The sequence below is a fragment of the Halichoerus grypus genome, chromosome 5 (genome assembly GCF_964656455.1).
Source record: "Halichoerus grypus chromosome 5, mHalGry1.hap1.1, whole genome shotgun sequence".
Classification (NCBI taxonomy): domain Eukaryota; kingdom Metazoa; phylum Chordata; class Mammalia; order Carnivora; family Phocidae; genus Halichoerus; species Halichoerus grypus.
In genome coordinates this window covers 161,157,504-161,184,495 of record NC_135716.1, presented here as the reverse complement: position 1 = coordinate 161,184,495, position 26,992 = coordinate 161,157,504, and the positions used below count along the sequence as shown (strand labels likewise).

The following is a 26,992-nucleotide window of genomic DNA, read 5'->3' as shown; positions in this document are numbered from 1 at the left end:
ATCTTTAGTAACACAGGCTAAACCCCTCATATTCCCCCATGCAGACCAAACTGTTTCAAACCTCTGTGCCTTCATTTATTATGCTTTTTCATCTACCTGGAGTGCCCTTCCCACTTTTCTTTACCAAAGTAGCTCTGGCTCATTTTTCGTGCTTAAGGGACACCTCCAGAGGAAGCCTCCTAGACTGCATCATCACGTTAGATGCCCTTCCTCTATGATCTCAAAGAGGTCAGTGCTAAGCTCTCGCAGCGGAGATAGAAAAGAACAGTATAGAGATATATGTAAGAAACCATTATTAGCAGCACTTGTTCCCTAAATGAATGTGTAGAGAAGAGAAGGGAACAGAATTGCCTAGAACAATTAGCATTAGAACATCGACATGTGCTAGACACTGGGGATGCAAAAATGACTAGAACCACCCCTGCCTTCAGGAGTTCTCAGACCAACCGCTGGGGAAGCAGAGGGCTCTACAAACTGTCAAGGGAGTGTGAGAAACGTGACAACAGAAGCATGCATAGGTAGCGCAGAGGAGGAACCCAGGAAGAATCAGGGAGGGCTCACCAGAGGAACCTGCCCTTGAGCTGAGTCTCAAGTGATGGCTAGTAGTTCAGTCAGGCAGAACTGAGTGGGGCTTGAGAGCACAGACCTAGGAATCAAAAGTGGGTTCAAATCCTGGCCCTGCTGCCAGCTAATCTCAGTAAAGCTGTTTACACTCTTTGTTTAAGCAGACGCAATGAGAATACCCATCCGCTAGGGTGGTTCTGAGTCCTAGTCACCTAATGTGCTTAAAACGCTTGGCACGGTACTTGGCGCCTCCTGAGTGCTCAGTAAATGGCCACTGGTATATTTAGTATTCCCCAAATTGATTCCTCCTTCTGTAATGCTCTATGTCCACTTACAGTTTTACTTATTCACTAAGCCAAAAACCTGACATCTTCAAAATCTCATCTTTGCACTATTCCCCAAACCCAGCTTAGAACACCTGAGTCTCCTGAATGTCTCTCAAGTCCTTCATCATCCTCATCTCTTACCTGGACTACCTTAGCAACTCCCTCAATGGTCTCATTGCCTTCTATTGCTCCCTCCAGTCCATTTCCATTTTTAGCCAAAGGGTCTTTCAAAAGCTTAAATAAAACCATGAAGTCTCCGGGGCACCTGGGTGGCTCAGTCAGTTAAGCGTCTGCCTTCGGCTCAGGTCATGATCCCAGGGTCCTGGGATTGAGCCCTGCATTGGCCTCCCTGCTCAGTGGGGAGCCTGCTTCTCCTTCTCCCATTCCCCCTGCTTGTGCACACTTGCTCTCTCTCTCTAATAAATAAAATCTTTAAAAAAAAGTGAAATCTCCAGCTTAAACCCCCTCTCTTCTGGAACATGGGTCCCTTCTGGCCACATCTCCTCTATGCCCTCTATACCCCTGTCCGAGCCTGTCACCAACCTCCAGTCTCTGCTCTTTCCATGATCCCACACACACAGACATACCCTACCATGCATTTGCCCAAGCTGGTCCCTCTGCCTGAGATGAATGTCCTCCCTCTCTTCCTCTGCTGCAAAACTCTAACTCATCCTGCAAGACCCAGTTCAAAAGGCCCTTCTTGCAGAAAGACTCAACTGACTGCTGGAGGCCTCCTCCTTTGGTATCCTCAGCCCCTCTGGGAGAAGCCTCCCTCTGTACTTGCCATTCTCTTTATGTGCCTGACTGTGGCCACCTGGGAGCAATTGAAAAGCACAGGGACTGGATCTAATCCTTCACTTGTCCATGGAGCCCAGCACAACTCCCCAGCCCTCAACATCCAAAGACTCCATACCACATCAGCTCCACATGGGGAGATTTAGATGTCAGTCTGTAACAAGATGCCCACTACATTCATTCAGGGCTGCCCTGCTCCTCTGTGCCCATCCCATATACCTCCTGGTCCTGGGAAACGTGGCCCAGTTTCTAGGAAAAGACATAGATCCATAAAGAGCTGTAGAGTATAGAAGGTTAAACTCAGACTCAGCCACTTCTCAGCTTTGTGATTTGGGGTAAGTTGTTTAAACTCTCAGAGTGTTAGTTTTCTCACCTATAAATGATGGTAACAACAATATCGGCTTCAAGGATTGCTCTGAGTATCATCTAGTACAAACCTTGCCCACGTCCCAGTTTTAGAGATGAGAAAACTCAGTCTCAGAGAGGTGAAGGGACCCAGCTAAAGGCTCACTTGGCAAGTCTAGGGGAAATAGACAAATGGGCATTTCCAGTGGAAACTTTTGGACGATCATCCAACCTAAGTGTTCTCAAACCTGGCTGCCCATCAAAATCACCTGGCACACTTGTTAAAAACTCGTTTGGGGGCAGAGAGTCTATTCACAGTCTTGGACAGGGCCCAGGAATCTGTGTGGGATCAGCTCCAAGCTGACTCACTTTCGGGAATTTGGATCACATGGGGCTCCTCTCCACCTTCCAGTGGTCTCATATAAGTGTGTGTGTACAACTTCTTGCTTTTCGAGCAGTCTCCCACACTGGCCTGTAAAATAGCAGTCATGCCCCTCTCCTGTTGAAAACCCTTCCGTGGCTCCCCACGGCTCTGGGGACGCAGGCCCACCCACCTCAAGTTGACCGAAAAGCCCAGCATGGTCATGCCTCTGCACTCCCGATGCTCTTTCTCCTCCTGGCCTTTGCATAGCTGTTGTCTGATCTTGGAACATTCTTCCCAGCGCTGGCCATCCTCCAGTGGCTCTTTCCAGCACTCACCCTTATTCTGTAACTGCTTGTTTACTTGTCTGTTTTTCCCATAAGACCATTAGCACCATAAGAGTAGAAATTACACTCGTTCAGGGCTATCTCCCAGGTGCTGGCCACTGCCAACAGTGGTTCTTGATAAATGCCTGCTGAATAAATGAATGAGAATTGTCCAGTCCAGTGTGGCCCAGAAGGGCAGTCAAAGCCTTGGATGGCTCTTCTTCCTGCCTCAGGGTGACACATCAACCCCAAGCAATGGGTGGGGTTGCCAGACCGGGTGGGGGCTGCCATCAAACCCTTTCTGGACTCTGAAAGCTGTAGAGCTAAAAAGCTCCCGGTTTAGCATGAAACAGACCTGGGGCCACCACTCCTAGCCCTGCCTGTGACTTTGGACAGGTCACTGAACCTCTCCTGAGCTTCAGCTTTCTCATCTGTCCTAAGGATGAGCTACATTCATGTAAAGCACTCCCCCTCCACCCCACCGCCTGACCCAGAGCAAACATCCCGTAAACATTAGCCAGCACTACTAGCTGGGCGTTGCTACTTAACTTCCCAGGAAAGTTCCATTCTCCTGGGCCGCCACCAAAGTGCCCACCCAGAGGAGGCATCAGAAAAGGTGACAACACTAAATCGAACAGCGTTTCTGCTGCTGATCAGGAATGAGCGGAGCAGAGATAACACGGGACCCTTAGGTGAAGGGAAACCAGTATCCATCCGCATCTAAGATTAACAGCACTCCCTGTTTATTGAGCACAGGCCGGTGGGCCAGGCACTGGGCTCTGGGCTGCCCGGTTGCGGGAAAGCCTGGGAGCGCTGGGGGGCAGAAAGACAAATGGACTGAACTAGGAGTGGTGAGGAAAACACCCTCCCCTCTTCACCGCCCCTGGGCCCCTCCAGGAGGGCTCAGGTCCTTCTGTGGCCACCAGGGGGCCGAATCCCCTCTGCCCAGCTCGCCCAGGTTACCACACTCTCCCCAAACGGAGAGTGGCTCCTGGCCTCCCCTCCCTCCACTCCCCCACCCAGCCCCCATTCCCCTGCCCCCTCCCCCCACACACACACACTCCCGGCTCCCACGCACGGGGCAGAGGTGGCTCCTTCTGGAGAGAGCAGCCGGCTCGAGTGCAGTTCTGCCGTTTTATTTTTCCTGGGATACTCAAGGGGATGTGGGAACAGCCACAGGTGTGGTGAGGGGAAGCCCCATCTCCCCTCCCCAGCAGCTGGGAAAGGGGAGAGGCCCAGGCGCCCTGGTCCTGGGTTGGTCCAGCCACTGCGGTCCCTGGGCCCAGTGGGCTGAGGGCTGAGTGTGGAGCCCCTGGGAGGGTGGGGCAGGCTCCTAGGTGGGGTTCGGGATTCTTCATAAAAAGCCACGAAGCTTGATCCCCACGAAGCCCAGCCCCGCGGGGTGGGGGGGAGAGGGGGACGCAGAGCCCAGATGGGGGACCCGGCCCGGCCTGGCCCGTGGTGGGGGAAGTAATGGCAGAGATGGTGCCCCTGGGGAGGAGGTGGGGACGAAGCGTCGGACCAGGAAAGAAGGGGGTCCAGGTGGGGGCGCAGGGCGGAGAGGCACGGCCCCCAGCCCAGCCCGGGCTCCTTCGCGTGGGGTCAGGAAGGTAAAAAACCCACGAGAGTGTGACGGGCAGGAGGGGCCGGGGCGTGCGGTGCCGGCCGGGCGGGCGCACGGTGCGGCCCGCGTTCACAGTGACCTCGACGCTGGGTGTACAGTACGGGTAGAAAACCGCGGGCCCTGGCCCGGGCTGGGCGGGCCGGGCCGGTCACAGCCTGGTCTGGGCCTCGGGGATGTAGATCTCGATGCTGTCGGCGCTCTCGGTGGCCGAGCTGTGGCGGAAGGAGGCGGCGCGCTTGGCCGCCAGGAGCCGCTTGCGCGCTTCTTGCCGCTGCCGGTCCACCGAGTCCAGGGAGCGCTCCTTCACCGGCACGCCCCGGCCCCGCGAGGGCTTCTTTGGTATCGGCGGAGGGACCTTCTTCTCCTCCTGCCGGGAGAGGGGGCGGCGGCTCAGTCTGGGGGCGGGGTCTCCCCCCCAGTCCCCCGCTCGCGCCCCCGCCGCCCCAGGGGACCGACACCGCGCGGCTCCGACGCGGGAGGGCGGCCAGAAGCCCCAGGTGTGCCTGGGACAAGGTCAAAAGCCACTTTTCGTTAAAAATTACGAATCCGGGCGCCCCCCGGTGGCGCCGTTCGTGACAACTCGCATTCGAGTGCTCGCTCCTCCGGGGACGTGGGTGGGAAGTGGGCGATTTCCCTCCAGTCGGGAGGAATGCGCGGCCCCGACTCACGCAGGGCAATGGGGGTTCGCTACCAGGCCTGTGGGCCTCATCACAGACAACGTCTGTGAGGCCCCCCAAGATCCCCTCCGTGCCTAGCTCCAAGCTAAGGGCAGCCCCTCTTCTGAAAGCTCTAGTTCTGCTCCCTCAGACTACATACAGCCGGTCCGAGGGGGCTGCAGCCACCTCGGGTTTCTGGCAGCTCAGGCAGTGATGGGCACAGGGCCAAGCAGATGGCAGTGACCAAGAATGTGGTCGTATTGGAAGAAGATGGTCACCCTCACCTGTCCAGGACTGCCTTTGCTGCCCATGAATGCCCTCAGCTCCCCTCCTGTCCCCACACAGGCCCTCTGTGGGGAAGGGCATTTTCCAGGGTCTGGCCTCTTGGCTTGAAGGGACTCTCCCCCTACCTTAGGCTCCAGGAGTTTCCAGCTGTTGGCCTTGAGTTGCTGTAGCTCCAGGAACTTGAGGGTCACATCCTCGATAGAGAGCTGCAGGAGGTCCCAAAAACCCGCCAGGTCCTGGAAGGTGGGCACGGGGAACGCAGTGGGGTCCTTCAGTGGAGGGAGACAGAGGAGAGGCGGCCAGTCAGGAAGATCTGCTCCCCAGCCAGGACCAGAGAATGCCCCATCCACCCTCCCCGTCAGGAAGCTCAGCCTGGGACAGTGGCGTTGGGGGGTGGGAGGCAGGGAGACAAGAAAGAGCCCAGGCCTCTCCGTCTTGAGCACAAACACCTGGTCTCACCTCCAGGAATATACACCCTTGGTGGGCTCCGGCCCACAGGCACTCACCATGCTTTGCTGACACAGCCGGAAGAACTGCTGAACCTTCTGGGACAGGAGAAGTTGTGTGCTGCCCACCGCACTGCGGATCTTCTCCAGGACTGGGGAGCAGGAGGAGATTCAGGGGGAAGGACGGATGCCTCTCCTTTCCCAGCCTCAGGAAGTCTGCCCTGAATGACTCAACCTTGCCTTATCCTGCACTCTCTGTCAGTCTGTCCCCTCCAGGCCCTCCCCATCCCATCCTCAAGTTCCTAACAAGTGGCTCCTATCCCACGGCACCAAGAAGACTATATCCTCAGACACCAGTGTTTCTTCAGACAACCTCCATTTCTTAAGTACTTATCCTCCTGTGTCCTTCTTTCCTTCGATGCCACGGAACAGAGGGGAACTAGCCCCAGCCTGGCCCTTCAGGCTTACCCAGGCACTAGCTCAATGACCACCCATCGGCAGAACTTTGTCACTCATCAGTATATGACTCCTTGGCTCATCAAGGGTTACTGAAAATTTCATGTGCATGACTCTTGTCTTCCTAGTCACTATCCCATCAACTTAGGGATTCTGAGGTATGGCCACGTCTCCCCTCAGATGGACTTGCAGGGAAGGGCCATGCCTCCCTCAGTCCAGGGCCATGTCTTCGGGTAGAATCTCCTTCATCCGGGCTCAGACAGTGATCTGACCTTGGCACTGGCTCACCCTCCGCCTTGAAGTGTGGTCCTACTCCCTAGATCAGACCTGGACTCCCACACCAGCCAGATGGGAATAGAGTCCCCTTGAGCCCCAAGGACTGGGTGACTTGGACTGGCCCCATCTCCTAAGAGGCCCGGCCCTTCCACCTGGTCACTTGCCCAGTCCCACCCGGGCCTCTGAAGCTGCTCCCCACTTCCTTCCAAGAGCTCCCAGCATGCCCTGCGGCCAAGGGGGCCCACGGATATCCAGGCCAAAGAAGCAAACCATGGGCAGGCACACTCAAGCCCAAACGGAGGGCGCGGGCGTTCCACTGCTCCCCGCCCAGCCCAGCTGGGACCCCTCCGCGCACGCAGGGTCCCTCACTCACTCTCCTCAGGCAACTCATAGTCCTCCGCCTCGCGCTCCATCTGCTGGCACCAGTGCTCCAGCTTCTCCACCTCTGCCCTCAGCATCTTGATGAACCACTCGCCGTCCCGTGGGCAAGGGGACGTGCGGCCTGAGTCGGGGAGGCTACGTGAGCCGCGCTCCATCCAGGAGTCACGGCGGCTGGACCCAGGGCCGGGGGTGGGGGCAGGGGCAGGGCCTGGCGACCCGTCGGTGGCCGGCGGCTCATACGGCAGTGGGTAGCCCTCGCGGTAGGCCCACTGGCCCTGCGTGTGGACCGTGCGGAAGACTGAGTAGGTGGGGGCCCGGGGCCCGGGCTGGGGCTCAGAAGCGTGCCTCTGGAAGGAGCGTCCGAACTGCAGGGCCTTGTCTTCTGTGGCCACTGTGGCCAGGCCGGCCAGGCCCTCCAGCTCCAGGTCTGCCTGCACACCCGCCGTCACACTGTTGGAGCGCTTGAACCTTGCCCGCCTGGCGAGAGAGGTGGCTGTCATCGCTGCCCCTGCCCAGTCTCATCCCCACCCTCACAAGCCCCCTCACCCCACCCCAGGCCCTTTAAAAGGAAAAGGAATGAGAAAAGAAACCTACAATGGGATGGACATTAACCCACGACCTTTAAATATACCAGTCCCTGCAGGTGGGTACAGAATTCCTGTTGCATTGCCTCTGGACAGGGGTGAGATTCAAAATATCTAACAATCTGTACCCCAGGGGCAGAAAAGATGCTGGCATGTATGGATCAGAATGGACACACCCAGAGTTCTAGAGCATGGCCTGCAGAAGCTGGACTGTGGGGCAGAGCAGAAGGGCGAGAGAGGGGCCAGGGTGGTGGCTCTTTCCCAGTGACTACTGAAGTATTTCAGCATTTTAACAAATAGTGTGTCTTTGCTACTTTACACCAGCTGCATGGGTTTGTCTTCAGCCCTTTAGAAATGAGTAAATTAAAGCCCAGATGGGTGGTCACCGGGCTACAAAGCAGCTAGCCAGGATTTAGACCCAGGGCCGCTGGCTCCTCAGCCCAAGCACTTTCCACCACACCAGCGGCTAGAACATCAGAAAGAACTGCCTTGGAGTGGCCAGGGTGGGAGGAGCCTGCAGCTGAAAGGACTTCTCCTCTAGGGACCCCCACAGCCCAGCCCAGAGCCTGGCCAGACATGGTCAGCCAGCGCCAGTGGAGTTGAATTAAGTTGTTGGCAGGAATGACACAGGGCCTGGAAATTTCTTGTCTTTGAGTTAATATGCAAATCCTCTGCAAAACAGAAAGTCAATTGGCCTGGTTCTTTGTCACCGCTCCCCCCACAGTTCAGAGTTCTTTGCTATGCAGAAGTCCGTGGCCCCTGAAGTGCATGGAGCTGGGGTCAGACAATCCTTGAAGAAGTGGGAGTCAGGAGATGTGGGGGTGGTGGGGAGAGGTGAACAAAAGTTTGACGTCTGGAAATTTCAGGACCATAAAAGAAAGACCCATGTGTCTTAAGCCACCTCCACCCCATTATGGTCTGAAGAGAGAGGGACTTGGGGGGCCAGCTCTTGGCAGACCCCTCCAGCTTCCCCGGAGTCTCCTCCAACCCCCACAACTTCAGCCTTCCTCTTGCTGCCCAGGCCTTCTCTCCCCGCCTGCCTTGCCTGCCTGCTTCCCTCCAGCTGGCGGGCTGCCTGCTGGGAGCCTGTTGCCATAGAAACCAGGCCCAGAAGGATGCTGCAGGACCCAGGAAAGAGAGATGCACTCATGTGCAGTCTCCAACAAGCCCTGTGTCCCCACCCCCACCCAGAGAGAGAGAGAGAAAGCGAGAACATATCCGCATTGCCTCCCACATGGTCTTCACCCCGGCATCCGCCCTGTCCTGCCCTGGTCAGGATTGCACCACCCTCTTCCTTGGTATCAGATCAGCCTCCTTTCAAGACACCTCCACCTCCACTCAGCACAAAAGAAAAGCACTAGATGAGGAGTCAGATCTGAGTTCTAATGCTGGCTTTGTTGCCATGTGCCTTTGGGAAGTCACTCACCCTCCATCTAGTGTGTGTGTGTAAAATATGTTAATATGATACATATTATTATATATAAATGCACATGCACACATATATACAATATAAAACGATAGGAATGGACCAATAATCACCAAGGTACTTCCTCTCTCAAAAATTATACCTTGCATATTTTCAGATCAGGGGCCCAACATTCCCTCACCAATCCGCTCAGATCTGGAGCAGTCTTCCTAAAGCTGACCTCTGCCCACTCATTCCCCTGCCCAAAACTCTTCCACAGCTCCCCACCGCCAACCAGAAAAAGTTCAAGTTTCCTCTGCTGGCATTCACCCAATGCTAGCCTCGACTCTGGAAGCAGTCCTCCTCTCCAACCTCATCCCCCCTGCATTCTCCTTGTTCCCCAAGGAGACGATGCTGGCCCTGACTCTAAGCCTTTGCATGTGCTATTCCCCTTTCTAAAATGGCCTTCCTCCTCCTCCCTCCCTGTCCATTCCTGCCTCCAGTCATCTCTTCCTCTGTGAGCCTCCTGACTGCCCCCAAGACCATCCTCAGCACTGTACCTCCCTCAGCAGCTTCTTGCACGTGGAAGCAGCCCCACTGTTCCGTTAAATTGTTCTCTGTTTCAGGTGAGAGTCTTGTGTGTCTAAGTGAACTATTGGGATGCATGTTAGCTCCACCGCAAATATTTTCGTGCCTCTGAGCTCCAGTTCACCTTTGGCTCCTTCAGAGCTCCAGCAGTTGCAAACCACACAGGTACAGGTGGGGCTTGCCCCAGGAAAGACATCATCGAAGGTCTGTCTTCCCTGTCTGCTTCCCTGGTCCCCCCACAAAACATGGATCTGTCCTTCAGCACCACTGCGCATGCTACCTTTCACCTAGCCTCTGAGGGGTCCTGAGAAGATCACATCCAGTCTGGGTGGAAACAGGCCACGTGGTCTGGAACAGAAGCATGGGTAAGTGCCTCAGGCTTCATGGTTCTCAAGTCACAACTTCAATGAGGTCTCTTCACCATGCCTGCCTCAAGGAAGACCAAAAAAGTTGAGGAGCTCATGGGATGACTAGAAACACAGTCTTCACCAACATTCCCAGCTGGGGGCCAGAGATTGGCACAGTTCCAGCAGGAGTCGGTCAACCTTGTGCAAGTGGTATTTAAAACCAGCAGTGTGAGGCAAACCATAAGAGACTCTTAACTAGAGAGAACAAACTGAGGGTTGCTGGAGGGGAGGTAGGTGGGGACATGGGCTCAATGGGTGATGGGCATTACAGAGGGCACTTGATGTAATGAGCACTAGGTGTTGTATGTAAAAGATGAATCACTAAATTCTACTCCTGAGGGCACCTGGGTGGCTTAGTCAGTTAAGTGTCTGACTATGTGTCTGACTCTTGGTTTCGCCTCAGGTCACGATCTCAGGGCTGTGGGATCGAGCCCCACATCAGGCTCCATGCTCAGTGCAGAGTCGGCTTCACATTCTTTCTCCCTCCCCCTCTGCCCCTCCCCACTCACGTGCTCGCTCTCTCTCTCAAATAAATAAAAATCTTAAAAAAACATTCTCCTGAAACCAAAACTACACTATATATTAACTAACTTGAATTTCAATAAAAATTTGGAAGAATTAAAATAAAATAAAATAATAAAACCAGCAGTGAGAAACACCTGGCTGGCTCAGTCAGTGGAGTGTGCGGCTCTTGATCTTGGGGTCCTGGGTTCGAGCCCCAGGTTGGGTATAGAGAGGACTTAAAAATAAAATCTTTTTAAAAATCAAAAATAAAAATAAATAATAAAACCAGCAGTGTGGGATGTGATCACCCAAGAAAAGAGCAATGAAACAAAGATGCGAAGCCCTGGGGAACACGGACATTTCAGGGGCGGGGGGAGACAATGTAGCCCCAGAGGTGTCTAAGCCAGAGAGGAAGAGGAAGGAAACCAGGGCAAAGTCACCTAAAGGCAGAGAGGAGACAGAAGGGTCTCAAGAAGGAATGAGTAATCAACATGGAATATGCAGCCAGTCGAGAATTAAAGGTGTCCACTGATATGGCAAAATAGAAGCCACTGGGGACCAGGGCAAGAGTCAGTTTAGTGGAGTATGGGGGCTGACAGATGGCAGGAGGTTGGCAGGAGGTCTAGAAAACTAGGCAAGACAATTCTTTCAAAGAGCTTGGTTGAGAAAGGAGGAAAAGAAAAGACAGTGTACCTTTACGGGAGGGATATTTTGGTTATTTGTCAATTATATCTCAATAAAGCTGGGTGAGGGAGAGGAAGAGAGGGATGTTTTATTTAGGATGGTTCTCCCATGCCATATCTCGAGAGGAGAGAAACTGCAGGGTATGCAGAATAATGATTGAAGAGGTCCACGTCCTAGTTCCTGGAAGCTCTGAATAGGTTACCATCCATGGCAAAAGGGACTTTGCTGATATGATTATGTTAAGGATCCTGAGAAGACGAGAAGAGTCTGGATTATCCAGGTGTGTCCAATTTAATCACCAAGGTCCTTGTAAGTGACAGAGGGAGAGAGGTAAGCCAGAATCAGAGGAGATGGGATGACAGGATCAAGGCCGGAATGATGTAACGTGGGGACTCCACCTGCCACTGGGGCTCTGAAGACAGCAGGGGCCTATGAGCCAAGGACTGTGGATAACCTCTATAAACAGGAAAAAGGGACAAAACAGATTCTTCCCAGAGCTCCAGAAGGCATCAGTCCTGCCAACGCCTTGATTTTAACCCAGTGAAACACAGTTCAGACTTCTGACCCCTAGAAATGTAAGACAATAATACCGTATTAAATGATGCTGCTAAATTTGTGATCATTTATTACAGCAGCAATAGGAAACTAACACAACCTGTAAAGAGAAATCGATTAAAGATTGAGAAGAAAGAGGTGGTAGTCCAAAGACCAAACATAAGGAGTATAAATAAAGAATAACATCCTTTGAGCACTTAGTATGCGCTAGACTAAGTATTTTGCACAGAAACATGCTCAATCCTCAGAATCGGTCCCACGGTAAGAGTCTTAGTATCATCCCTATTTACAGATGAGAAAACTGAGGTTTAAAGAAGAAAGTGGACTCTTACGATCAGACAGTTATCACTTTAACCCAGTCTAGCTGAGGAGGCCAGCGCTTACACCACTCCAGTCCACTCCACTGCCTCCCCAGGACTGAGGGAGAGGGGTGGCTGTAACTGGGGAGATATGCCTCAACCTCGGGCAGGACTGGTGGCAGAGGCAAGGGAAGGGAGGCAAGGAAGTTGGGAGTTGGTCCAGAAGTGGAGACAGGTCCCACCAGATGACCACAATCATTACAGGGAAGTGAATAGGGAGGTGGTCTTCTGGAAATTTGGGGGCTGGGGGGGGTCAGGGAAGAAATGAGAATGAGCAGCTTTAGGGGAAGCAACCCGGCAAAGTGGTTAGCACATGCACCCTGGAACCAGACTACCTGGAGTCAAAACTCAGCTCTATGGCTTGTGCCTCAATTTCCTTGTCTACCAGTGAAAATGATCACAGAATTCTCATGAGATAACGTATGTAAAGAATTTAGACCAGCACCTGGCCTACCCATTGTAAATGTTAGCTATTATATTGAGAGGCAGGGAGGTTTGTAGCTCTCACTGAAAAGAAAGGAAGCTGGACAAATACAATAATGGGAATGTAGCACTGAGAACCCAGCGAGGGCATTGTAGTTATTAATCATTGTGATTGCTGCTGATCACTTCCATCTGTTCTCACACAGCATTCGGAATAAAACCTCTTTTATACTCCAAAGCACATTGTATTATAGTTAGTAATTTGCATTTGTCTCCCTTATAAATAGAGCCATTCCTCACATAAATGCTGGCTGAGTGGTTGGTGGGTTGGTTGGTGGGTGGGTTTGTTGGTGGGTCGGTTGGTGGATTGGTTGGTTGGAAGGAAGGATGGTAGAGACCACTATTCATCCCCCAATATCCATTCTCCCTTTCTTCCTCAGTAATAGAATCCCACAATTTGAAGCTGGACACATGGCCACTTCGAGTAACGACTCTTTTACCAGTTTCTCTGGTAGAGCCATATGGCTAAGTTCTAGCTTACAGGATAAAAACAAAACGGTATGTGCAACTTCCAGGAAATGTTCTTAAAAGGAAAACGTGCCATTTTTTGTTCCTTCCTCCTCCCTGATGACCAGAATGCAGACGTGATGGCTGGACTCTAGCAGCCATCTGGGAATATGAGATGGAAGCCAAGTGCTAAGGATGGAGAAGCAATAAGATAGAAGGAGCCCGGGTCCTGACACTGCACAGCACCTACCAGCTCTCAACTGAATCTCCGGACTTCTAAGCAAGGGAGAAATAAACTGTCATCTGGGGGGTTTTCTGGAACTCACAGCCAAACCTAATCCTAACGATAACAGATGAATTTTCAGGGTAGTGAAGTCCAGAGCTTACGTCCCTATTTAGTTCTGGATTTGGCAGTATTTGCTGTGGTCTTCACAACAGCTGTAAACACAGGATAGAAACTGGCCTCAGTTGTGAATCATCACTAATTCATAACAATGCCTGTCACAATATTTTCTCCCCAAGCTTTTTAACAAGGTTGAGGAGGCCTCCCCCCTCGAGCTCTTTGGGGTGACAATGATCACATTCCTGATGATTCTAGAAGTTGTTACATGGTTATTTCAGGGTGACATTTCTACTGTGATTCTCTAAGGGATAACACAAAGGGCTCTAGGAAGAAACTGGTTTATCCCAAGAGACACAGTGTCCAAGGAAGTCTCCACATCCAGGAGTTGTCAGAGGCTTTACGAGGAGTATTTGGCAGCAGGCTGGCAAGGGTGGGAGGGGGCACTGGGCAGGGAGGGGCGAAGGGCAGTAGCATTTCAGCAAGACACAGCCATGATACTAGCCCCCTCTCTAGAAAAGCATCTAAGGGCTTAAACATATAATCAGTTGGGGGCCCTGAGTCTACCACCCCAGCCTGGGGGCTGTGACAGTGATGCCAAGGTGGGGCCAGGGTGGGGGATTTAGGAAGAGCCATAGGTCAGTCAGGAACCGTCCTTCAGTAGAAGGCTGAGGAATGCAGGCAGTGTCCACACCCAGGGCTCGTGGTCAATCCGCAGTGCATTGCTTTCGCATGACTGCTCTGGGAGTACAAATTCATGAAGGGGCACCTGGGCGGCTCAGTCAGTCAAGCGTCTGCCTGCGGCTCAGGTCATGATCCCAGAGTCCTGGGATCAAGTCCCGCATCGGGACTTGCATCATTGCTCAGCAGGGAGCTTGCTTCTCCCTCTGCCTGCCGCCCCCCCTGCTTGTGCTCTCTCTCTCTTTGACAAATAAACAAAATCTTAAAAAAAAAAAAAAAAAATTCACGAGGATGGAAGCTTCCTTCCCGGGCCTCAAGGGGCTCTATTCTTTCAGTATATGCCATGCCAAAGGTCCCAAGGCCAGAAATTACCATGATGCTAAGGAAGCAGTGGTAGGGAGGGGGCGGCCTTCCTACGTAGAGTTCTCCAGCTGGCCCTGTTTGGGCTCAATTGGTTACAAGTAGGGTTGTTAGATAAAATACAGGACTCCCTCTTGAATTTGAATTTCAGATAAATAACATAATTTTTTAGCATATCTCATGCAATATTTGTGAACTACTTATACTAAAAATTTTTCATGGTTTATCTGATAACCAAATTTAACTGAGCATTCTGTTGCATTTTGTTCATTTATTTTGTTTGTTTTTGCTAAATCTCGAATTTAAGATAAGGTCTTAGTAGGAGAGCGTTTGAAAGGCAAAAATCACCTGGTTTCTATGTTCTTAAAGGGCCCCAGGAACACTCTTCTAATATTTAGCAAGGACATCTGATGCATTCGTTTATCCTGGCCCAGAGTATGCTGGGTCTGCATAGATAGGTGCTGTGGGATGCCCTGTGACAGCGCTGGTAACTGATCCTTAAGTATGCTCCTTCCCACCACAGGGCCTTAGCACATGCTGTTCCTTCTGCCTAGAACACTCTTATCTCCCACTTCCACCTAGTTAATTCTTGTTCACCTTGTAAAATTGTGTTAATTGTTCGTTGAGATCTCTGCCTAAATGTCACTTCCTCAGGGAAGTCACACCAAACCACTCTGACTAGGTCAGAGCCCCCTGTGGCACACTCTCACTATGCACAAACCTCTCCTTTGTGGCACCACCACAGCTATACTTGTACGTCATTTATGCGCTTCTCGGATTAACATGGCAGTTGCCTCACAGGCAAGGGCTGTCTGGTTCCACCCACCTGTGTATCCTCGGTGCCCAGCAAAGTACTTGACAAATAATAGGGATCCAATAACTATCTGTGGGCAAATGAATCTTGGGTGGGGGTACAGTGGAGATGGAAGTAAAGAAGCACCAACAACCATCCCTGTGTATTTCCAAGCCAAGTCACTGATGGTGGGCAACTGGAAAAACCCACTGACGACAGGTATAAGGAGCAATAAATCTGAATTCTTCACCCAACAGGTTGGCAGGGAACACACTGAAAGGCGGAAAAGGAGAGACTTTTCCTCCCTGGCAATTTCTAAAACCAATGAGCAGAGAGAGACAACAGATCCTGGGACCAGTGAGACAGGAGTAAGGACAAGAGAGTCCAAGAAAATGGAGCGGCAGCAGGTGGGGAGCTCCTGGATGTTTGCCTAGAGAGGCGGCTGGTAGTCATGGCTCGTTTTTATGTACCATTTGGGGCATGGTGTGTGGTAAGTCAGACTTAAAGTGCCAGGGACATAAGGGACAGAAAGGACAGTGCAGGTGTATAACGAAGGATGCCCGCAGCAGACAGGCAAGGGAGCCTGGCCAGAGACATGCGCCAGATTTCTCCTCTCCCCACCTGTCACCCCCTTGGGTTCCCAGTGTGATCACCTGTCCCAGGCAAGTCAGTTCTTCAGACATTCATCCAACACCATCTCCCCCTCCCCAGCTCACCCCACCAAGACCTCACAAATACCTACACAAGAGCAAGGAAGACCTCAGTCTCTGCCTATCCCCACCCTTCTGTGACTTCACTCCAAAATGCTTCTCAAATTGGTCCGCTTCTCTCTGTATCTGCTGCTATCAGCCTGGTCCAGACAACCGATCAATAGAGTAGACTGAACTAACTTAAGAAGCTCCCACTCACACACACCCCCAAACATACAGAAATGCCGGTAAAATAAAGTCAAAAGGTATTTCTGCTATAGTACCACGCTTGAAAATAGGAAGAGAGATATCTTCAGGTACTAGAGACAAAAAGGAAAATCAAAACCTAAGAAGTGAGAGGGAATCTAAGCCAAGTGAGCCACAGGAATATTGGGCCAGACATATGCTAGAGGCTAGATGGTAGTGCCCAGGGAGGATGAGAGGAGAGCCCCCAAACCCATGCATCCTGTGGAGCTGGAAGGAGATCCTGTGCATAAAGCCAGCAGCCAAGAAGGGTCAATTTCACTTACAAACGTGGACTGGAAAACTCAGATCACGCTCCAGGAATGTGGCCAGGAAGTAGGATGCTGAGAATAAGAACATTAAGGTTGCTCTGTGTGTGGGTGTGAGTTCCAGTGAGTACCACCACTGAAATACAGAAACCTCAAGCTGAGACAGGAACTCTAAAACTGGTCCCAGGATCAAGCAGTATTTTAGCATAAAAAAACACGGAACCCATGAGGAAGGAGTGGGCAGCGACAAGTAATAGTGAACACATAAATTGTTAAAACATGTTTGTAAATCTAAACTATTAAACCATAAAAGATATAAAAACAACGGATTTAGTGAAGTCTTTTTAAAGAGGTATAATCAAAATACTAGACAAATACAACATGGGAGATGGGAGGAGGGAGTTAAGAAGGAAATTAAAGTGTTCCAAGGTTCTTGGTGTTTGCCTATGCAGGACAGAAATACTCACTAATTTTAGACTTTATTAGAAAAATATTAAATTAAGTATATTTGCTAAAAATCTGAGGACAAGCACGACTAAAATGTAAACTTCCAAACCAGGAGAAGGACAAAGAGAAATAAAGTAAATGTGATCAGTTCAATAGAAGGCAGAAAAGTAGGGGTGGAGGAAAATAAAGGAAAAGCCTGACAGGGCATTTGGCTGGCTCAGTCGGTGGAGCACCTGACTCTCGATCTCGGGGTTGTGAGTTTAAGCCCTGTGTTGGGCGTAGAGATTACTTGAAGAAAAAAAAAAAAAAAAGGAAGAAAGAGCATATCAAATGGAAAATATTGAAAGAGATAATAAAAATAAGTCCAAATAAATCAGTAATGAATATATATATATATATATATATATATATATATATAGATTAAATATGTCTACTAAACTTTAGCTCCATATGGCTTACAAGCAACAGGTCTACAACACGAGGGTACAGGGAGGATGAAAACCAAAGAATGGAAAAAGATATTTTGGCAAATTAACCAAAAGAAAGCAGCCATAATAGTAAAATCAAGCAAAATAGACTTGGAGGCAAAAACCCATACTAAGGATGAAAAGGAGGCTATTTACGACAAAAGAACCAACCCACAAAGAAGATATAACAATCATAAGCCTGAATATTTACAAAGAGTACTCTCAAACTAAAGAAAAATTAATAAAATTACCAAGGGAAATGACATATCCACAATCATGGTGAGACTTTTTTTTTTTTTTAAGAGAGAATAAGAGTGTTGGGGGGGGAGGGGCAGAGAGGGAGAGAGAGAATATTAAGCAGGCCCCACCATGCCCAGCACAGAGCCCATTGTGGGGCTCCATGACCCTGAGATCATGACCTGAGCCAAAATCAAGAGTCGGATGCTTAACCAACTGAGCCACCCAGGCGCCCCATGGTGAGATACTTTTAATACAACTCTCTCAGAACTGGTAGATCAGGGCGCCTGGGTGGCTCAGTTGATTAAGCGACTGCCTTCGGCTCAGGTCATGATCCTGGAGTCCCAGGATCAAGTCCCGCATCAGGCTCCCTGCTCGGCAGGGAGTCTGCTTCTCCCTCTGAGCCTCCTCCCTCTCATGCTCTCTGTCTCTCATTCTCTCTCTCTCTCTCAAATAAATAAATAAAATCTTTAAAAAAAAAAAAAGAACTGGTAGATCAAACATCAAAAAAACCAAACATTTGAAAAATATAATGTATAAGTCTGACCATCTATATAAGAAATGTATATATAAAACAGAGGAAGTCTCAACAAATTCTAAGGAATAGAAATATCATACAGAATGCATGCAGCAAATTTAGAAATCAGTAGTGAAAAGGTAGTGGTTCCCCAACCCTCCACTCCACCAAAATTTGGAGAGCAAAAAAAAAAAAAAAAATCTTCAAAATAATTCATTGGTGAAAAAGGAAATTATGATAAAAGCTACAAGCTATTTAGAACTGAACAATGGAAATACTGCATCTCAAAACTTATCAGCTATAGCAGTATAGTTAAAAGGGAATTTATAGCCTTAAAAACACATGTTAGAAAAATAAGAAATAGTGTTTAAGAGGCTGTAAAAAAAAGGACAAAGATGGTATAAGAAAGAAAATAAAGATAAAACAGAGAGAAACAATAAAGATGCTAACCAAATCCAAAAGTGAGTTTTTTTAAAGACTGATAAAATATAACTTTAAAAAAATATATTAAGGGGAGCCTCAGTGGCTCAGTCAGTTAAGCACTGGACTCTTGATTTCGGCTGGGGTCATGATCTCCAGGTCATGAGATCAAGCCCCTGTATCGGGCTCCCCACTCAGTGGAGAGTTGGCTTGAGATTCTCTCCCTCGCCGTCTCTGCCCCTCACCCCACTAACACTCTCGATCTCTCTCTCTCTAAAATAAGTAAATAAATATTTAAATATATATATGTGTGTATATATATGTATGTACATGTAAATATACACATATTTGTGTATGAATGTATTAAATGGGCACCCGGATGGCTCAGTAAGTTAACCGTCTGACTCTTGATTTCAGCTCAGGTCATGAGCTCAGGGTCGTGAGATGGAGCCCCACAACTGGTTCCGTGCTAGGCAAGGAGCCTGCTTAAGATTCTCTCTCTCCCTCTCCCTCTGCCCCACCCCACCCGCTTGCACATGTGCTCTCTCCCTCTCTCTCTCTCTAAAAAAAATAATAATAATAATTTTTCATAAATAAATAAGAATATATTAAAATGATAAAATATTCAAGCCTCAGACAAGACTGATCAAGAAATAGAGGTAAGACATACATATATGGTATTAGGAATGAAAAGAGGGGACATAAGCTACAGATACAATAAAAACTTATAAAATTATAACACTATAACTCTTAAAGAATATTTGTGCCAAAAATTTTTGGAAACTGTCAATTTTTGTAAAATGGTCCATTTTTTAGAAAAATATAAATCATCAAAATTGACTCAAAAAGAAAAGGAAAACCAGAACAGGTCAATAACCATGAAAGAAACTGAAGCTGTAATTCCAAGTTTCTCCTATCCCCAAAAGGCATCAGGCCTAGATAGTTTTATAGGCAACCTTTACCCAACCTTTAAGGAATAGATAATTCCTCCTTTATACAAATGGTTCCAAGGAACAGAAACACAAAGAATGCTACCAAACTCATTTCAGGAGTCCAGCATCACCTAAATACCTGAACTGAATAACCACAATAAAGCAAAATTGTTAGTTAATATCACTTATGAACACAGATTACAAAAATCTTAAAGTAACAGCTATTGAAAAATCCAGTAACATATACAAAAATAACACAGCAAGACTGTGACAAAAACTGCTAGAGTTCCGTATGCCCCTTCTTCTCTTTGTCTTTAGCCATAAGCACCCTGATCTGCAGCTATGTGCCTTGTTCATTGTGCCCGGCTTCCCAACTAAGACTACAATCCGCAGCCTCGCTTGCAGCTAGATGCCACCACATGATGTGGTTTCAGCCAATGCGCTGTAGGTGAGGGTGTTGGGTGTAGCTTTCAGGAAATCTTTTTTTAAGAGGCATAACTGCATCCCTCCTTTCTTACTCCTTGGTACTTCTCAGAACGCAGACAGGACAGCTGGAGCTTCAGCTTCAGCTCCCGGGACGGAGGTGATACACAGAGTGAAAGAGCAGCAAGATAGAAAAAGCCTGGATCCCAACACTGCACTTCGACACCCACACTTCTTCTTTCTCTAAGTGAGAGACAAATGCACTGAAGAGACTACCGAGGTCCTGTTACAGCCAAACTTCACCCAAACCGATAATAGCATCAAGCAGGGTTCATGCCAGGAATGAAATAATGGATCAACATGGAAAATCTACTAATATAATTCACATTACAGATGAAAGGAGAAAATCTATGATCATCTAAGTGGATTCTGAAAAAGCATTCAATAAAATTCCACTCTCATTTTCTGTTTAAAAAGAAATAAAAGTAAAACCTCTTAGCCAACTAGGAATAGAAGGGAATTTCCTTACCCTTATAAATAGTAACCATCAAAATCTGTACTAAACATCATTTTACTTATGAGTAGGATTTGAGAAGATATCCACTAATGTCAGGAATGGGACAAGACTGCTCCACTCAAGAGTGAACTAGAAGTCCTATTCAATGCATTATTCCAAGAAAAGAAAATTAAAAGAATCTGGATTTAAAAGAAATATCATCCTAGGGGCACCTGTGTGGCTCAGGCAATTAAGCATTTAACTCTTGATTTTGGCTCAGGTCATGATCTTGGGTTGTGAGATCGAAACCCATGTCACACCCAGCTCAGAGCCTGATTCAGATCCTCTCTCTCCCTCTCCTTCTGCCCCTCCCCCTGCTCATGCACATGCTCTCTCTCTCTCACTCTCTCTCAGAAAGAAAGAAAGAAAGAAAGAAAGAAAGAAAGAAAGAAAGAAAGAAAAAGAAAGTTCCTCATTTGAAAAAATAAAAGAAGACTAAATCAGAGAGGGACAGAAACCTTAAGAGACTCTTAATCATAGGAAACAAACTGAGGATTGCTGGAGGGGTGAGGGGTGGGGGGATGGGGTAACTGGGTGATGGACATTAAGGAAGGCACATGATGTAATGGGCACTGGGTATTATATAAGACAGATGAATCACTGACCTCTACCTCTGAAACCACTAATACATTATATGTTAATTAATTGAATTTAAATTTTTTAAAAAAGAAAGAAATATCCTCATTTACAGAAAACATGACTAAAACCCATCATGATTTTCATAGAGCTACCATATGATCCAGCAATTGCACTACTGGGTATTTACCCCAAAGATACAAAAGTAGGGACCCGAAAGGCTACGTGCACCCCGATGTTTATAGCAGCAATGTCCACAATAGCCAAACTGTGGAAAGAGCCAAGATGTCCATCAACAGATGAGTGGATAAAGAAGATGTGGTATATATATACGATGGAATATTATGCAGCCATCAAAAGGAATAAGATCTTGCCATTTGCAACGACGTGGATGGAACTGGAGGGTATTATGCTGAGCGAAATAAGTCAAATAGAGAAAGACATGTATCATATGACCTCACTGATATGAGGAATTCTTAATCTCAGGAAACAAACTGAGGGTTGCTGGAGTGGGGGGTGGGGTGGGAGGGATGGGGTGACTGGGTGTTGGACACTGGGGAGGGTATGTGTTCTGGTAAGCGCTGTGAATTGTGCAGGACTGTTGAATCTCAGATCTGTACCTCTGAAACAAATAATGCAATATATGTTAAGAAAGAAAAAAAGAAGAAGAAGAATGTAGCAAGAGGGGAAGAATGAAGGGGGTGAAATCGGAGGGGGAGAAGAACCATGAGAGACAATGGACTCTGAAAAACAAACTGAGGGTTCTAGAGGGGAGGGGGTTGGGAGGATGGGTTAGCCTGGTGATGGGTATTGAGGAGGGCACGTTCTGCATGGAGCACTGGGTGTTATGCACAAACAATGAATCATGGAACACTATATCTAAAACTAATGATGTAATGTATGGGGATTAACATAACAATAAAAAAATTAAAAAAAAAAAAGAAGATAAAAAAAAAAAAAAAAAAAAAAACCATCATGATTTTCAGATAAACTATGAGTCCCAATAAGAGACAGCAGCAAAGTTGCTAAATACAAAATCACCGTATAAAGCTTTACATTCTTCCCATACACTAGTAGTGCCCAATTATAAAACACAATAGAAAAAAAGATCCTCCATAATGCAAAAGACTGTCACCTTTCTTCTGGATCAGGAAACATTCCTGCTTACTAGCCTTCCCACACTCACTATTATTTCCCTCAAATTCATTCTCCACTTAGCAGCTAGTGATCTTTTGTAAACATAAATTAGATCCTGTCATGCTCCTTTCACCTTTTAATGGCTACTCATCAGTTATAATTGAATTCCAGTTCTTTATCATGCCCATGCTCTGCATGACCTGGTGCCTGCCTATTCTCCGATCCACTCCCTCACCACTGCCCCATCCCATTCCACACCACCCCAGAACCTTCTTTCAGTTCCTGACGCGTGTCAAGCTCTGTCCTGCGCTAACGCCTTCACATATGCAAGTCCCTCTTTCTGCAAAGCTTTCCCCCCAGTCATCACCTGAGTGTTCCTAGTCAATCTTCGAGTCTCAGCTTAAATGTCACCTGCTTACCCTAAATAAGATCGCTTCTTTCTTAGCTTTTTTCTTTCATAGTCCCACCATAACAAGTAATAATATCCCATTACATATTATACCATAATGTATAATCATATTTTTAGTTGTGGATCTTTTATTCATTGCCTCAATTCCCTTCTAGACCATAACTTCTATGAGGGCAAGACTCACTTCTTTGATGTTTCCCTGAGCCTTTAACAGGAACAGTCATATAACAGATGCTCAGTAAGTATTTTTCCGAATGAATGAATGAATGAATGAATGACAGAGTTTGCTGATTTAGCCTGAATCTCAGTAGAATGCCCATTGCCCTCTTCCCAGGATTCAGGCTTGTGAGGAAGAATAGGGGGACCCCCGGGGGCCTAACTGGATGAGGGAACAAGAAACCTTGTAAGGGAGTGAGTGGGGGTAATGGGCTTGGTTTCTGATACCTGGGGCAGTAATAAGAGTTGGGGGAAAAGTTCTCAACACAGAGCTACATCCCTCCATGACTCCTACCCCATCTCTCAAGAACCCAGGTCATGGACTTGCGAATTGGGTTTGCCATAAAGTGCTACTTTTCTGGGATCTTTGTGGAATATTAAGAGTTTGAAGGAGGGGCATCTGGGTGTCTCAGTCAGTTGAGCATCTGACTCTTGGTTTTGGCTCAGGTCATGATCTCATGGGTCATGGGATTGAGCCCCGCATAGGGCTCCTGGCTCAGCGAGGAGTCTGATTGAAGATTCTCTCCCTCTGCCCCTCCCCCACTCTCTCTCTCTTTCTTAAATAAATAAATAAGATCTTTAAAGACTTATTTATTTAGTTGGGGGGGAGGGGCAGAGGGAGAGGGAGAGAGCCAAGCAGACTCCCTGATGAGCACGGGGCCCCACACGGGGCTCGATCTCATGGCCCTGAGATCACGACCCGAACCAAAACCAAGAGTCGGACACTTAACCAACTGAACCACCCAGGCGCCCCAATAAATAAATCTTTAAAAAAAAAAAGAATGTGGCGGACAGCAGCTTTCAGGACTGATGGGGGCAATAAGGCAACTATCTATCACCCTTGATGGAGGCATTTACAGCCTCAGGAGCATATGGAACTGCAAGGAGCTGGAGTATGTAATGGAGAAAAATGGTGAAGCCCACGGGAACCCCAAGAAGACTTGATCAGGCACGCACAAGATACTCCCAGGGACTCCCAGAAAGAGCTAGGGGAACTTTAGGGGAAGGCAAAAGGCCCAACAATGGCAACTGGGAACAGAGCTACGAGGGGCTGCTACTAGGACTCTAGTTTTCTTCCTCCTGGGCTACACAGATTACCATGAAACCCTTACAGCCACCCTACTTAGGGCCACTGGCCTGATGGCACTACAGCCCAGGGGACAGACGGGCCACCGTGAAACTGCCACATGGTCATTAGAGAAAGTGGTCTTCCCACAGGAAGCCAAAGACTGAGGGACTCCTCCCAGTAACCCCTCCAAAGCTGAAATGCTAATTTTTCAGCTGGAAAGTAAGGAAACCGTGTTTCTGAGGCCACGTAATGCCAAAATAGTGGCTGCTGGTAATTCCACCATCTCGAGTACACCACAGACTCAGGCATATAGTAGGTCCCCCTGACTGGTTAAACGCTTGCCTGAGCCAAGTGAGGAGGAGTGTTACATTTGCCAGGGGCCCCTGAGAGGCAATCTTCATGTTTATTTGTTTCTTTTTGAGCTCACATACTTGTACACCACAGGAAGCAAGGAGGGACTGGAAAAATCCTGTTATCCCCCATAAACGACAATTGTTGGAGGCCTGCTCAGCACCTACCTGTTACCTCTCCCTACTGTCCCCTTCTTCCAACCACTCCTGTCACCTCGGAGCACGCGGGACAGGCACGGGTACAAGGAGAACTCACTCTAGGTCTGATGACTGGTGACATCTCTGAGGATAACCTTGCGGCTGCTCGCCATTAGAAGGGCTTGGTCTCCCGTCCAGAAAGAGAGGGTTTGCAGGCAGAGCGGACCAAGGAGGGCATGATGCAGTCCTCTCTCTTCTTCTCCCCAAAGGAAGGCCTGAGATGGCCCCACCCAGACCTACCTCTTGTCCTCTTCCACCTGGACGCCGATGGAGTGGAACTCTCTTCGACTCCTGTTCTCAGTGTCCGAGTCTGAGATGGTCTCCACCTGGCGGCAGGATTGGGTGAGTCAGTGCGCCGGGGCCAGACCAGGGACACAAGCCCTGCCCGGGGGCAGGGGGTGAGCAGAAGCTAAGCCCCAAGGCAGTGGGCAGGTTCTGCACAGTCAGCCCGAACAAGAAAAGAGGCCCAGGAGGTCAGAGGCGTCCCACTGGCCACCACTCTCCACTCGCCAGTAGAGGTGATGTTTCCAGGACAAGCGACAAGGGAGTGGGGCTGGCACTGGTGTAACAGCCCTGTCGATGACCAGGCACAGGGGCTTACGTGCAGCTCAGAGCAACCTCATCGACCCCCTCAGCCCGTCCCCAACCCGCCAGGGCCTGAGCTTTCTTCGGCACCTCCTCCTTCCATACCTGCACCCCTATGGACGGCCGCCACTTCCTCTGCCGCGCCAGGCTCCGCAGCTCCTCCCTGCCGGGAATGGTCTTGATGATGAGTGTAGGGGGCTTGGGGCTGGCCCGGGGTGGCACCGGCGCCAACTCCAGGGTGCGCGCGCCCATGGCTGGGCCGTCCAGCCCGTCCGCAGAGCTGCAGCGCCGGGCGGGGCCCTCGGCCGCCGTGAAGCTCTCGTGGGCGGAGTCGGTGCTGCTCTGGGCGGTGATGGAGATGCGGGGCGGGGCCTGGCTCCCCGGCGGGATGGGGGACGGGGCCTTTCTGAAGTTGAAGGCTGTGGCCAGGAACGCAGAAACGCAGCGGGTGAGAAACGCGTCGCAGCGGGTGTCCGTGGCCCACCACCCCACGCCCACACGGCGCCGGAGGACCCAGCAGGCACGCGTACTCCACGTGCCAAGGCTTGTTCTCCCCATCATCCGGCCCAGAGAGGCAAGCCAGCTGCCCAAGGTCACACAGCACAGCCTTAGCGAGGGCCAACGCCAGAACCCTGGGCGCTCTTCAACCTAGGGCCCGGACAGGGGCAGAGAGGGCACACTCACAGGAGCCGGGCCTCCCTGAGACAGAGGCAGGGGCAGCAAGGAGGGGCAGGCAGTCGTCGTCTTGAGAGCAGCCGGCCTGGATGGCCCGGAGGTAGCTGTGGCTCCGCATGCGGAAACAGCCGGGCAGGTCCAGGGCATCCACCGCCTGGGACTCGAGCTCCCCGAACACGGACCCGCACACGGCCTCCAGCTGCTGGTTCAGCTCCTCACTGAGCTGGGGGCAGGGGTCGGGAGAACAGTTACTGGGGTGCTGGGCTGGAAGCGGGGTATCTCTGAGGCGCTTTGCCTTAGGAATATATCTACATGTGCAGAGAGTCTCTGTGTGACGCGTCTGCCTTTGAAACCCTCACTCTGTGCAAAGAAAGATGGAGGCACCTCCGCCCTGTGCTGCCGTCCAGGCCTGCCTTGGGGCCCGTCTTGGGGTCTAGTCTTTCCTCTAAATACTCCTCCCTCTACCCCATCAATGCCTCTCCCAGACTCCTAGGACCACCCCCATCTTCCTCTCCACCTAGTCCAGCCCCTCACATTTCTCTCACCTAACACTGAGGGAGAGGACCAGGGACATCTACCCCCCGGACCAGCCTGCAGGTGGGGAACTGCAGGGAAGGCCACTTTTTATTTTATTATTTATGATCCATTACATTACAAAATTGATTGACAGCAACCTATAGGGACGCATACCATGGGGCTGGGCAGAAATTAATGGGTAAGTAAGTGATGGAGCAAAAATTATTAACCTTCAAGTGTTCCAAGCCTTCTCCCACCTTCTGCCCACTAACTAGGGTCCTGATTTGGCCTGCTGGCTCCTTCCCTGCCCTCATCCTCTAAGGCAAGTCCAGCCATTGCTGACTGAGGTTCTTGTTTTTGTCTTGATATTTTGTGGTACAGAATCCATGATGTGTAAAAAAATTAAAGCAACTAAGAAAAATGCAAAACAAAAACTCTGTTCATGGAACCGTGTCCCACAGCACTGCACTAAGACTAAATATACTACAGAGATTGCAGCTTCTATTCATATTATATGAGAAAAGTAGCACAAAGGAAAAATAAAGGCGGGTGGTCCCAGGGATAAGCTCTACCCCCAGAGCACAGGATGGGTGCACATTTGACCCTGAGCTTCCAAAGCATCAAGGAATATAGGCTGCAGGTTGCCTGCATAGTCTATGGAGAGAGACCCACCTAGACTCAAGAGTTGGCTCAGCTACCTCCTAGTACTGTGGCCTGGGAAAGCTACTTAAAGCTTTGGGCCTCAGTTGAATCACCTGCCCAGTGGGAATGATAATGGTACCATCTTCATGGGGCGGCTATTTAGGGGACTCAAAGAAAAACATGGGAGGCACTTGGTGCAGGTACTGGTAGACACTAAGCCCTCAGTAAGTGGCACGTGAAGGTCTCAAGACCAACCTGGAAATAGGCCACCACTCATGAGAACCGCAACTATTCCTATTACTGAGCCCGAGAGAAATCCCCCCGAGTGATTACGTAGAGGTCACTGGATGAAGTCTCGGACAAGGTCCTCAGTAGCATCCACATGGTA

General features: G+C 49.5%; 1 protein-coding gene across 2 annotated transcripts in view; it reads right to left on the bottom strand.

The window, feature by feature from the left end:
• Positions 1-3,837: 3,837 nt before the first annotated feature.
• The window catches only part of DLGAP3 (DLG associated protein 3), a 63,079-nt gene continuing 39,924 nt past the window's right edge, over positions 3,838-26,992 (bottom strand). For both annotated transcript variants that reach the window (XM_078073439.1, XM_036065309.2), the window contains exons 6-12: positions 25,456-25,669; positions 24,877-25,190; positions 24,427-24,512; positions 6,834-7,318; positions 5,789-5,880; positions 5,408-5,551; positions 3,838-4,708 (exon numbers count right to left, since the gene is read on the bottom strand). In XM_078073439.1, the coding sequence (XP_077929565.1) occupies positions 4,490-4,708; positions 5,408-5,551; positions 5,789-5,880; positions 6,834-7,318; positions 24,427-24,512; positions 24,877-25,190; positions 25,456-25,669 (1,554 nt within the window). In that variant the 3' untranslated portion in view covers positions 3,838-4,489. The remainder of the gene's footprint in view (positions 4,709-5,407; positions 5,552-5,788; positions 5,881-6,833; positions 7,319-24,426; positions 24,513-24,876; positions 25,191-25,455; positions 25,670-26,992) is intronic.